The following is a 13,204-nucleotide window of genomic DNA, read 5'->3' as shown; positions in this document are numbered from 1 at the left end:
AGGATGCAATAGCGCCGCGAAGCGGCGCGGAATGGCGTGCGCTTCCATTCGGCGCCCATGTTAACCTATGGCGTCGGTCACACCAGGCGCGGAGCAACGCGGAGCGGCGCGGAGGGTCCGCGCGGTGCAGCGCAACGTTTCGGCGTCTGGCCTATTTCTTCCGCGAGACGCGAGCGCTCCGCGTCAATACTGGCAGGAAGTTGCATCGAAATACATGAGAAAATCCGGTTTATTTTCAAAATAGAACCAATTTTTCACAATAAAACGCCGCGATTGACAAATGTGATCATGTTTTTGTGTCTAAACAGACTGTAGAGATGAAAATATGCATACAATCAAAACACACAGACACGCGTGTGCGAGAGCCCCCACCCCGGACACCACAGATCTCCGGAGCGGGTGTGCTGGGCTGCAGGGTTCTGGGAGGAAAAAAAGCAGGGAAGACGGGACCCCCCAATGCAGTGGGGGCACTCTGGAGCGGGGCATGGGGCTGAGAGAGAGGCAGAGGAGCGGTTCTTCTTGGAAGAAACATCAGGTAATATTTTTAGTTTATTAATTTACCGACGGAAACACATGGGAGCGCGTGCGTGCACACAGACACACAACAAAACAGACAGACACGCACACGCGCGCACAAACCGATCAATGAAGTGGGCCGACTGCGGAGTTGGGGGGCGGGGTCTGTGTCAACAGGGCCAGAGACCATCTCCTTTTAGCAGAAACACGGGGAGATATCCTGGTTAATGACCATGATGGCAAAAAAAGCAATAGCTCTAGCAGAAGCGCCTGTCGACCGTCGCGGAAACAAATCGCGTCTGGTGTGACCAATAGAGCGCCGCGAATCAGCGCGTACTCCGCTCCGCGCCGCCTTGTACTGGAACGATGATCGACCGGTAAATCGAGAGCTTTGCTTTCTGGCTCAGCTCTCTTTTAACCACAACGGACCAGTACAGCGACCTGGCCTTAAACTCAGCGGTGCTGACTCTCATCCAAGCCGCTTCACACTTGGCTGCAAACCGCTCCAATGCATGTTGGAGGTCCTGGCTCGACGAAGCCAACAAAACAACATAATGTGCAAAGAGCAGAGAGGAAATCCTGTGATCCCCAAACCAGACCCCTCCGGCCCCCCTCCTTGAAGCATCACCTTAACGTGGTGGAGGGGTTTGAGTGCTTGGGTGATCTCAGGAGCTATGCTGTCGGGGGCTTCTGCCCCTGGTAGGGTCTCCCATGGCAGACAGGTCCTGAGTCACAAGCCACATAAAGAGCGGTTCAGAACCCCTTTATGAGTGACAGCAGCAGAGATTCCGCTACGTCGCCCGGATTGGCATCACCGGGGCCCCACCCTGGAGCCAGGCCTGGGGTTGGGGCTCGTAGGCGAGCGCCTGGTGGCCGGGGCTTCTCCCATAGGCCCCGGTCGGGTCCAACCCGAAGGAGTGATGTGGGATCACTCCCCAGTGGGCCCACCACCTGCAGGGGAGCTCTGGAGGGGCCGGTAAAATGTGGTTTGGGTGGCAGTCGAAGGCAAGTGCCTCGGCGGCCCAAACCCCGGTCATGGAATTTGGCTTTTGGGACATTCTTGAGTAATCCTCTAAAAACCTGCACTATCAACAGCAGCCCCTCCTATACCCACGAAAATGAGTGGGTTTTCACGATCTGTGACACTGTCCCCTCAAGGAAGAGTCTACTCTGACAGCACCGCCCCTAGTCTAACACCATCACCAAATTTCTCCTCTGATATAGCGGTGAACAGCAAAAAAAACATCTGTTTTAGATGAGCAATACTGTATATCTTCCAATGGTGTCATGTCTTCAGTAAATTCCAGCTCAAACAGGTGTTTGGTATTTTAGACACAGGGCTCCTTTAAGACACACGTACACATGCTCACCCCTCCGGTTAGACACAGTCGTGCAAACGTGAAGTATATTTGTGTTCTCAACAAGTGTAGCGATCTGCTAAGGGCAGATATAGTGTATGTGCATCCATCTTTGAAAAAATTTGGAGAGAGTTTATTTTCGTGGGAGAAATGAAGACACAAAACCTCAAGGATGACATCAAAAAATGGGCGTTGGCCACACGCAGCGGCAGGTTGAGCCTCAGGAATCAAGTTGTTTTACTTCCGGGCAGTGTTGGGACCAACGCCGTTTAAGTATAACGGCGTTACTAACGGCGTTATAAATCAAGTAATTTAGTAATCTAACTAATTACTTTCATCCTCGCTGTAACGCCGTTATAGTTACTTCGTGTAAATCGCGGCGCGTTACTTCAAAGTTTGATGATCTTGCTGGAGCTGGGCGCTTCGCACCCGAAAGTTGCTTGTGTTACGCGCCCCAAGTTGCATCAAGATACATGAGAAAATCCGGTTTCTTTTCAAAATATAACCATTTTTTCACAATAAAATGCCACGATTGACAAATGTGATTATGTTTTTGTGTCTAAACAGGCGGTAGACACGGATATAAACATACAATCACAACACAAACGTGCGCGCGCGAGCACAGTGACACACAAAACAGACAGGCACGCACACTTTTTTTTCTTTTTTCACAGACACGTACACACGCAGATCAACGTGGATAGACTCCGGTGCGGAGTGAGGAGTTTCGGGAGTTAATAAAACGACAACAGAGAGGCAGAGAGCAGCTCATCTTAGCAGAAACGGGGTAATATTTATAAAACACACAACACAGACAGACACGAGCGCGCACAGATCAACGCAGTGAGCAGACTCCGGAGCGAGTGGGCGGGGCTGCGGGATTTTGGGAGAGAAAAAAGAGATGCAGAGAGCTGCTCCTCTTAGCAGAAATATGGGTTAATAATTGTAGTTTATTAATTTATTATTGTTTTGCACTTTCAGTTTTTTAAGCCATTTTGTTTAATTATAGTTGTAGGTAAGATACTTGAAGTATGTTAATAGTTGAAACGTTTACCTTTTTTGTGTGAAGTTACATTTTTTATATACCACTTGTTGCAGTGTTTTGTGTGATAATTCTGACAAATAAATATTGAAAATTCTTTCCCTAAACCCTCTCTCATGTGTATCCTAAACTTAGACAATATGACTCCATTGGAAAACTATACCAGTATACTATTGTCGGTTATCATCTATTATTGAATGTAAATTATTTTTTTTATTTGTAACGCAGGAAAAAATGCAAAATATTACCATATTTAAAGAGTAATTTAAAACGAGTTACTTTTCCAAGTAACTAATTACTTTGAAGATGCAGTAATTGAGTGACTAACTCAATTACTTTTTGGGAGAAGTAACTAGTAACTATAACTAATTACTTTTTTGAAGTGAGATGCCCAACACTGCTTCCGGGTAGGAAAAAACTCAGGAAATAACTAGTGTTTCATTAATAATTTGTTGTTTAGTGTTCCAAAGGTAATATATGATCATATATATGGACATAGTTTACTCTGAAAAGCTTAAGAAAATCATGGTATGGCCCTATTAACCAAACATCAATATGTGACGACTTGGGAGCTAGAATGTGTGTTCCACACTCAGGTCAACGCAACCTTCGACCAGAGGCAATGGGGAGTTCATTGTCTTGCCCAAGGACACTTCGGCACATGGGTAGGCAAGGGGGAAATTAAACTTGCAATCTTCCAATCAGAGGTCATCCATCCTAATGCTAATCCACGGTTGCCCCATGGTTTACAAAAATGTGATACATTTAAGAAAAAAATAGAAATTTCAGAATATACTTTTAAAATCTCTAATATCAGTGAAGTGGTCTTAGCCAGCAGTCTTGTGAAGTTTTATTCCTTACAGGATAAAGGTTAGTGTAACGACGAGTCAGAGTCAGATGGATCCATATGCAGTTTCTTTTTTATTTAAGGAGCTTGGGCTTGACGTGGTGAACTTTGCAGAGGTCAGGAACGGCGACGGGTTAGTCAGAGGCTGAGGCAGGCCATTGGTGAAGAACAGGCGAGGGTCAGGCACGGCGAGGAGTTTGTCATAGGCTGAGGCAGATCGGTGGTCAAAGGCAGGCTGGGGTCGAAGCAGGCTTAAACAGGAACAGGAGAAAAGGAGGTAACGCTCAGAATTGGAGGAATTAACCAGAACAAGACTTCGCACCTGAGCACAGCCTGAAGCCTCCTTATAAATGTTTGGTGGTGATTGCTTGAATGAGGGACAGCTGGTGAGGTCTGGGAACAGCGGGCAGAGGCTTGTGGGAAATGGAGTGAAGATGAGGCTCAGGAGAGATTAAAACTCAGGCGATGGCTCCCTCTGGTGGTCAGAAGGGAAAACAGGTTGATTCATGACAGTTAGCTGTTCACTGATAGCAAGGGATTGGTGTGGAGAAAAAGTGTTGTGGCTCAAGTGGTTGGTGTTCTGATGCTTTTACCAGTTTTAACAGTTCAATATGGACGTATCCATGTACAAGCACTCTCATCTCACATCTGGTGACCTGTTTAGGTTGTACTTTGCCTTCCCCCAGCAGCGGTGTTGGCTCATGCAGCCCGTGACCTCAATGGGGGTTTAGAGGGTTCTGAAGATGAATGTAAGACATATATGCATATTGTTCGCTGTGCAGTGTGGCTCACATCCTTTATTTTGGTTTTAAAAAAAACTAAATGTCGGCAAACAAAAGTATGGAGATGAATCTTGTCTAAGATTATATCAACCTTGAAAAGCACTCTGATAATTGAATTCTGTAAAAAAAAAAAAACTGCAAACTGCAAGATGTGTCCTGTTCCACTATATTTCTGTTCCAAATTAATATACTGCAGATGTTGTAAAATATGTCATTTTGTGGTGTACTAAACAAATATTTTTCAATTAAAACATAATTATTAAATCGTACATCTCTTTTCTCTGACTGAAAATATGTCTTTCTCCCCATTACTTTGAAAAAAGGGATTAAAAATAAGATTATTTCGCCTCACTTTATGGATCACATAAATATATATTTTGCTCTTTTTAAGTTTAATTCTAGTTCTAAACTTTTAGACACATCTAAAAATACATTGGAATGGAAAACTTTTTTTTAAAATAGGACTCTGCAAACAGCAGGAAGTACATTTTCTCTCTTTCAGCCAATCGCTGTGATTTCCACTTTGCAAAAAGTCTTTTCAGCTCATGAGTAAATCTTCATTTGAGTGGGAAGACCTCAGTTGTGCAAGAGACAAGTGATGTGCCACAATGAAAAGAGCACTTGCCGTTTTTATCCTTCTTGCTGCATTGTGTAAGTTATGTTATGCTGTCCAATGTCATATTGAGTCTAATACAACTTTTAAGTAGAACTACTATGTTGAAATTAATTGCTTGGCTTAATTTCTCTTTTTTAGCGGTGCCTTTAAGCCTGGAAGTGTCACAACAGCTCTTCTGGATTGAAGCTAAACCTAGAGATAATGTGACGCTGAGATGTGCAGCCTCTGGTTTTGATCAACGGTTGCTTTACTGGTTTAAGTTTCAGTTTGGATATAAGATCCAGTTAATTTCAAAAACCTCTGGAGGAGAACCAACACTTGAAGACGAATTTAAAGCCTCAAGATTCTTTCCCACTCAAGATGGTAAAGAGCATTTTCTTACCATAAGAAATGTCAGCAAAGAAGATCAAGCGACATACTTTTGTCAGGCTGGATCCTCGTACAACATGGGATTCATCAATGGCAGTTTGTTAATTGTTAAAGGTAAAAGATGTACATTTTAAAATTCAAACAATTTGTTAAATTTCTTGAAATGATTTTTTATTTGTGAATCTCACAGATCTTATACCCAAGAAGATATTTGACGACATGGAAAAACGTCAGAGTGTGGAGTTGGTCATGGAGGGAAACACTGTCGATCTTCAATGTTCGGTTATTTCCAAAACCAAAGAGAATCCAGAAGAGTGTGCAAGTGAACACCAAGTATACTGGTACAAAGCAACGTCTGAATCTGATCCACAAATTATTCACACAAGCGGTTCCAAATGTGATGTTCAAGAAAAGAGGAGATGTGACTACCATCTGCCCAAAACTATACAGAAGTCCTCAGATTCTGGTCTGTACTCTTGTGCTGTGCTCTCGTGTGGAGAAATCCTGTTTGGTGAAGGAACTCAAGTAGAAATAGGTACGTTTCATTATGCACCTCTACTTTGACCACATTAACTAACTTTAATTTAAAAAATGTAGCTTTCAAAGAAGTCAACCTTTTAATATATTTTTTTGACCTTTTTTTTCCAACTGTAAAATATTGAACAAAAAAAGGTCCCGAAAGCTAAGAGAACGATTGCTTTTATTCAACGTTAAAATGACTGCATGATTTAGAAATAAATCTGGTTAAGTTTAGGGCCCGCTCTGGCTGTACTAGGTTGAAGATCAATGCATTACATTTTCAACCATATCGATGCAAACCCAAGTACACAAGTGTCTTAACATTTCCTGCTGCGCTCTACATCAAAGATGCTTCTCAGTAATTTCTTTTCTCTTGTGCAACCCTTACAGAAATCTCTGTCTTTGATTTTAACTCTCAGCCTTTGACGTATAGTCACAATGTAAAACCTAAATGAAAGTGATATTATAACTCGTTATGCAGCAAAACTTGTGAAAGGCTATACTTTATCTTGTATGCATATCATGTGTCTTAAACAAAATAGTTTTTTATACCTTGTGATATATATCAAAATGTTTCAGTGCCTATTAATGTTGTACAAATAGCAACATAAATGTAGAAAGTGATGATATGGATGATTTAAATGTTCTTGTTTTTGATGTGTCTCCTTCTGATTCCAGGGGGCAAACTGTGCTGGGATGTCATCACACTTGTGATACTGTTGACCGTCAGTGTTTTTGTCAATGTCATTTTAATTCTTGCCATAACGAAGACGCTTGTTTGCGTGCAACACAGAGGTAAGTTCAGGACCTTTTACTGTTTTTTTATCACCATAACATTTTTTTTCAAATTCGTAAGTCAGAATGCACTTAATTTTAAAACTTGCATCATTCCGAAAAAATGATGCACAAGTCGATATCAGATGGGATAGGATCAGACAAAATATCTAATGACTATTAATTTCAGAGAAATTTGTTTGTTCAGCAGCTTCACAAAATAGGACAGCAACTCACATGCTACAAATACAAAGATGCAAACATAGAGTATCTGCGGAAAAACAGGTTTGACATCAACATTTAATTATTCAGAATTTTAAAAACTGAAATATAGAAATAAAATCTGATGAATCGGAAGGTTAGCAGTGGGAATGAAAGAGGTTACCACTTCTTCCAGCACAAGAGAAGCATAATTTGAATGTTTTGTTGGAAAGAAATCAAATTTTTTCTTTACAATTTGCACATACTAAATGTAGTACACACTGCAAACCTCTATTGGTATTAGTTTATAACATATGCACATTGCAGGAAAAGATCAATGGATTTATTGACTATGTGCTAAACATCAGAGGTTAGCAAAATTGCCTTAGAGTCGTGACCTTCACCAAAGCATTTCATGTCTCAGAAGTATAGCACCATATTACAGTAAACCACCGGACTCATTTTTTTTTTTTTTTCTGTCTTACTTCCGCAAATAGGAGAAGCTTCTAGTCAGGCTGAACAGGATCAACCAGCAGAGGGACAAGAAGCCAATTTGGTAATCTTATAATTTTTTATGTTTGCATGTTTCTTTGTTAAACTGACAGACATTGAAAAATTAAGAATAAATTAAGTGACATAAAACTTGAAGATAAAAAAAAAGATTTAAAAATGATTTCAGAATTCAGTAGTTTTAGATGAAAGGGCAAGGTAGAAGAAAAAATAACTGCAAATATCAAACATAACATAAAACCACAAGAATAATGAAAATGTGCTGAGATGGTTAAAAGTGTCAAATTAACAATATTACCAATGTTTGGTACAGTGAATGCACCAAACAAGCAATTTGAGCCCCAATCCTTAGTTTTCGTCAGTTGAGTCCATACAAATGAAAGTAAAAGCATTTTTACTTTAAAAACGAGAACACAGAAACCGGTTAGACAATGTTGCCGGTGGTTGGGACTATGGTTTTCTCCCACAGTGTAAAATGATACATCTTAGGTTATTTGGTGACTTTATAGTCCTGATGTGTATTTGTGAGAGTTTGTGGCTTTGTCTCTGTGTTCCCCTGCGATGGACGGATGACTATGATGCACCTGTTTTAACTCAGCAGTGGCCAGGATAGGCTCCAGCAACCATACGATCCTGAAATGAATTAAGCAGGTTAAGAAAATGGGTTGAGCGGTGGAAAAAAATCTAGACTAATATTACACCACACAACAACAGGACAGTCAGCTTATGGCTCTTTGGAAAAAGAAAACCTCACAGACTCTTTAAGAACAAAAGTGTTTGGGTCTATTAGGTTGAAATAAAAAAAAAGAAAGACCAAGCAGAAAAAAATATTTCGAACCTTTATCACCATAACTTTAGCTCCACATTCTTTCATCTACTGTAAATCTGCAACCATTTACAAAATGTATATATTTTCAGTGTATTCTGAAGTGTTGAAAAGCAGCCATGCACTGATATGCAACACGTTATGTCTTGCATATCAATGCACAGTTGATATGTGCTTTTATCAGCTTCTGATTACTTTGTATTGTTTGCGTGAGCGATTGCTCAACTGACGGATGATGTTCTCATGTTCCAGGACAATGAAGAAACAGGAGTAAATTACGTAGCGCTGGAGTTCTCACGGAAAACAACAAGGCTGAGGAATAATACGGAGTTACTGGATGACTGCATATATTCAAATATGAGAGAAGATTTATTCTGAACATTTCTGTGATTCATGAAGACTCTATAACAATGAACGCTATTCATTTAGAGTGGGCTGGTTGGCTTTTTCCTTACAGACCCTATATCATGCAAAATCTACTTTTTTTGAATGTTTATGTGAATTATTCTTAATGAAAACAACCCCAAAGCAGTATTTTGATCCATTCACTCATTTTCTCTAAAACGCTGCTCTCTGAGCACCAGCCCCTTCAAATCTATGAAAACGAGTGGGTCCTCACATTGTGACATAGATAAGTGGGAACAGCCCCTTCCAGGAAGAGTCTGCACTGGCAGCACCGCCCCAGGCTAACATATTTTGCTTTCATTTTATTGGCACATCCATCTATGTAAAAGTTTGAATGTTTGTTTTCTTGGGCAAAACGCAGATACACTGCCGAGGTTAGCTCTTGGTTGTCATAAAAACTACGGCATCCAATAGGAGTGAAAGGCGGTGCCTCAGAGATCAAGACATCTCATGAAAATAACTCATATTTCATTAATAATGTGTGCCAAATGTAATATATTGTTTTACATATGGATATAGTTTACTCTGAAGGGCTTAAGAATAGCATTGTGATTTAGGTCCTTTAAATGTCATGTTAACACAACATTTTAGAACAGAACATCCAACGGTTTTTGACATTTTATGAAGCTGCTTAAATGGGTTATTGTCTCAACATTTGATTTACAGTTGAACTTTTTCTTGACTAATCTTAAATATACAAAACAGATGTAAAATTCAAATGAAATGTCCTTAATAAATGCTTTTTTTTTAAAATACAAATAAGCATGTTCTTGGTAATTTGATATAATTGTATTCTAGGTTTCCGGTGGTGAAGGATCTGGACTTTTTTTGACTGGAGTGCCCACTAAAACCCACAAGCAGTTCTAGTCCAGGGGTCCCCTAATGGTGGACCGTAGTTCGGGTCTGGACCCCGAGACCCTTTTATCCAGACTGCTAAGTATTTTAAATAAAAAGTTTGATATTCCATTCATCTTTACCTGCAATGGTTCTTGAACAGGCGCGCAAGGACAGCTACAAGTGAACCAGGGTCCTTCAACCGGCAAAGAGTGGTGTGCCAATGTTTACATGTTGTGACGTAGAGCTATTGAGTAATTGAGTGAACAATGGCGCTCTCTAAAATGAGAAAAGTGGATTATGAAAATCGTGTCTTCTGAGATGAGTGGAACAAAGCTTACGCTTTCAATTCCCAGCAACGATTTCCAAGGCCAGTGTGTATTTTAAGCATGAGGCTGTTGACATTTCAGGTCAGTCTTCTCCGAAGAAACTGGTCATTCTGCAGATGGATCTGGAAGAGGACTGAACATGATCCTTCAGTGAAGGAGATTAAATGGATCACTGTCACTGCTCATTCGGACTTTTATCAAAAAGGTGATTGAAAACTTTAAGGGTTAATGACTTTACTTTGGGAGACAAGTTCTTGATCTTTGTTAAAAATTCCTTCTTAGTGAAGAATGTTGTCATTTTTGAAAAAGCGGCCACACCTTGTTACAAATGGACGAGTGCAGCTGATGTAGTGTTAAGAGACTAATGAGACTAATGAATCCTCTGGTACTGACATGTTTTGGGTCCAGATTGTAAAAAAGGAGAGGTTTCCTTCTCTCATCAAAGTGGCATTGTACACATTAACAATGTTTGGTTCTACCTACAGTTATGAATCAGCTTTCTCTGTTAACATCTTTAAGAACAAGTACTGCTCCCAGTTCACCAATGAGCATGTGCAGGTATGTCTGAGAATGGCGTTGACTCCTTTCCTTCACAGATTTAAGAGCTTAGCTGCAGTGCTCATACAAATTTCTCTCACTGAGATAAGTCTATATTGCAGTTTACCTTTATGTTCATTAAGTTTTTGTTTTTGCATTTATCAAAGTTATTACTTGAGTGTTCCATATGTAGTATTATTTACAACCTACAGTTAAGGGTTGTAAAATTATTAATTATAATTATGAATATTTTTTGAGGTGCATTCGTGTTACCTGTTGCATTTTAAGTGAAATACAGCAGAAAGTCAAAGTTTGTGAAAGAGCAAACATATTGCACTACAATGTAGTTATGTGTATTTAAGTATTTTGTACAAAAATGAATGACAGAAATACTTTTTTAAAACAATAAGCTGAAAAAGTTCTTTTCTAATTTAACTACAAATTATAATTAAATAAAAGAACATAAAAATGTACTGTTGTCTGAATGTTTTTGCATGTTTGGATCCCAGTCTACCAAGCTGACAGAGTTACTGGACCTCTTGCCAAATTTGTTGGGGACCCATGCTCTAGTCCGTCAAAGCAAGCCAACTAACATTCTTTCCCTTAAAGGGGCTATACTATGAAAAACTAACTTTTTGAGCCTTTAAGTTTATTATACTGTTGAATCCTCACTATACAGAACCCCAAAGTGGTATTTTGATCTATTCACACGTTTCTGACTAATCCTCCTAAAAACCAGAGCTATAAACACCAGCCCTCCATACCCACGAAAACAAGCAGGTCCTGTCTTCAGTAAATTCCAGCTCAAACTGGTTTGCGTTACTTTAGACACGGTGCTCCTTTACTTTTGTGGCAGAATCAAAGAAAGAAAGACTCTAGGATGACGTCGTGCAATGGGCGGAACTCACACCCAGCGGCAGGCGGACCCTCAGGCATCAAGTCATTTTACTTCTGGGTAGGAAAAAACTCATGAAAAATAACTAATATTTGAAAAATAATTAGTTTTTTTAGTGTTACAAAGGTAATATATGATGATATATATGGATCTAGTTTACTCTGAAAGGCTTAAGAAAATCATGGTGTTGCCCCTTTAAGAAGTATGAGGATGTGCAGAGCCCAGGTTACACCTTGGGAGTTGGGGTACTTGGCAGTATCCCCTCTTACTGATGTTGTGACATGTACTTGCACCATTCCTGACCAATGTTTTGCCTGCATATTGACAAAAAACAACAGTAAAAGGCTCTAGCATCAAGTTTTAATGATTCATACCCTGCACAAATGTCTTTGAAATGCTCACTTCAAATATTTCTTTTTTTTTCCTGTTTTTTCAAAAAAATATCTTATGTAATGCGACCAATTTATATAAATCAATTTAATCTATAAATACAAGAAATCTATTTGATTTAAAAGAACTAACCACTTTGTATCTGTAGTCGCTTCATGCTTTGAGGTGAAAAGGGTTGCTGGAGCCTATTCAAGTATTATAGGTCCAAAGTAGGTCAAGCAGGCAGTCCATCACATGGTCATGTTATTTTGAGCGTTTCGGGTGTCTTGCTGGGAGGCTACAATGCTTCCCACAGCACTGCTGTGCAAATAATGGTGTAAAATAATTCTGATAAATTATATTTGAATCTATACAATTTACTTCAAATATTCTAATCAATAGATACATTTAGAAGAATATGGATTATTTTTTATTTGATCATGTTTGTAACTCATCCTTTTTAGATAGAAGTTGTCTCACTCACCAACTTTTGAATAAGAATTTCTATATTGTTGTTTGTTTGTGTTGTATTTTAAACAAAAGGCATAAAAAGCGAACATTTATTTAACAAGTGTCGTTCTTGTGACGATTTCTTCTGTATGTGAAATGTTCATCCAGCTGTAGTTCAAAGAAAGTGGAGACCTTTGACAGTTCACACATTTAGGTGGACTGCATGCATCAAAACGCCCACTGTGGAGCGCTTTACACTCAGTGTTTTGACATTTAGACCTTTATAGGAAGGAGAACAGTCAAGCAGTAGACAGGAAACACAAAGTGCAACAGCCCTAGGCAAAGGCATTGCACCCATAACCAAAGAAACAGCCTTTTTTTGACAGGTAATTGTGTTTTTTGTTGTTGCTGTTAGCAATCTTTACATTAAAATTGGTAATTACAATTCAAACATTTATATTTATTTGTTTTTTGGTGGGGGGTTATTTTGTTATACCTAATAAAAACAACAACAAAAAAAAGAAAAACTGAAAGGAAGTTTTTTTTATTGCAAAAATTACAAATATCTTTAATATTTAAAAATAAAATTAAATAAGCTTTGTAAAAATGTTGGAGACGACAAAAATAAATGCAAACTTTAAGATGCAGCTTTTTTAATGCTATTTTTTTTCCATAACTGAAGTATTTGTGCCACAGGGACACTTCAGGCCTGACACTTACAGTCCAACTCTGATCATTTTTTTTATTTTTTGTCAAATCGTTCCTATTATGATTATACTTTTTTTTAGCACTAACAAGCTTTTTCAAACAGCCTTTTTTATTTGCTTCTGATTCATAAAGCTTTAAATAAAGAAATACTCAGAAATATTATTTTGAGCTAAAATGTCTTTCTAATTTCTCCATCATCAGAAAAATGCTAAAAACACCGTTTTCATAGGAGTGAGTTTTGAGCTGTGTCCTTCCTGATTTTTCCACCTGAAGGCAGCATCTGCACTTTTTCTTTGTCATCCTTTGTCTCGTGAGCT

General features: G+C 39.2%; 1 protein-coding gene across 1 annotated transcript; it reads left to right on the top strand.

Moving 5' to 3' along the window:
- Window positions 1–5,117: 5,117 nt before the first annotated feature.
- Window positions 5,118–10,654, top strand: LOC112153568. Its single transcript, XM_024283886.2, has 6 exons — window positions 5,118–5,196; window positions 5,300–5,644; window positions 5,721–6,065; window positions 6,728–6,844; window positions 7,522–7,580; window positions 8,613–10,654. The coding sequence occupies exons 1-6, from the start codon at window positions 5,154–5,156 to the stop codon at window positions 8,736–8,738; spliced, it is 1,035 nt and encodes a 344-aa protein (XP_024139654.1). The 5' UTR covers window positions 5,118–5,153; the 3' UTR covers window positions 8,739–10,654.
- The last annotated feature ends 2,550 nt before the right edge of the window (window positions 10,655–13,204 follow it).

Source organism: Oryzias melastigma, linkage group LG10 (assembly GCF_002922805.2).
Source record: "Oryzias melastigma strain HK-1 linkage group LG10, ASM292280v2, whole genome shotgun sequence".
NCBI lineage: Eukaryota > Metazoa > Chordata > Actinopteri > Beloniformes > Adrianichthyidae > Oryzias > Oryzias melastigma.
Note: the sequence above shows the minus strand (reverse complement) of the source record. Positions and strands in the feature narration are given on the sequence as shown.

Bases quoted from the DNA above. Each gene is read 5' to 3' on its own strand.
- LOC112153568 (XM_024283886.2), top strand. From the start codon at position 5,154: ATGAAAAGAGCACTTGCCGTTTTTATCCTTCTTGCTGCATTGT. The intron at 5,197-5,299 runs GTAAGTTATGTT...TCTCTTTTTTAG, and splicing joins TATCCTTCTTGCTGCATTGT to CGGTGCCTTTAAGCCTGGAA. The intron at 5,645-5,720 runs GTAAAAGATGTA...TGAATCTCACAG, and splicing joins CAGTTTGTTAATTGTTAAAG to ATCTTATACCCAAGAAGATA.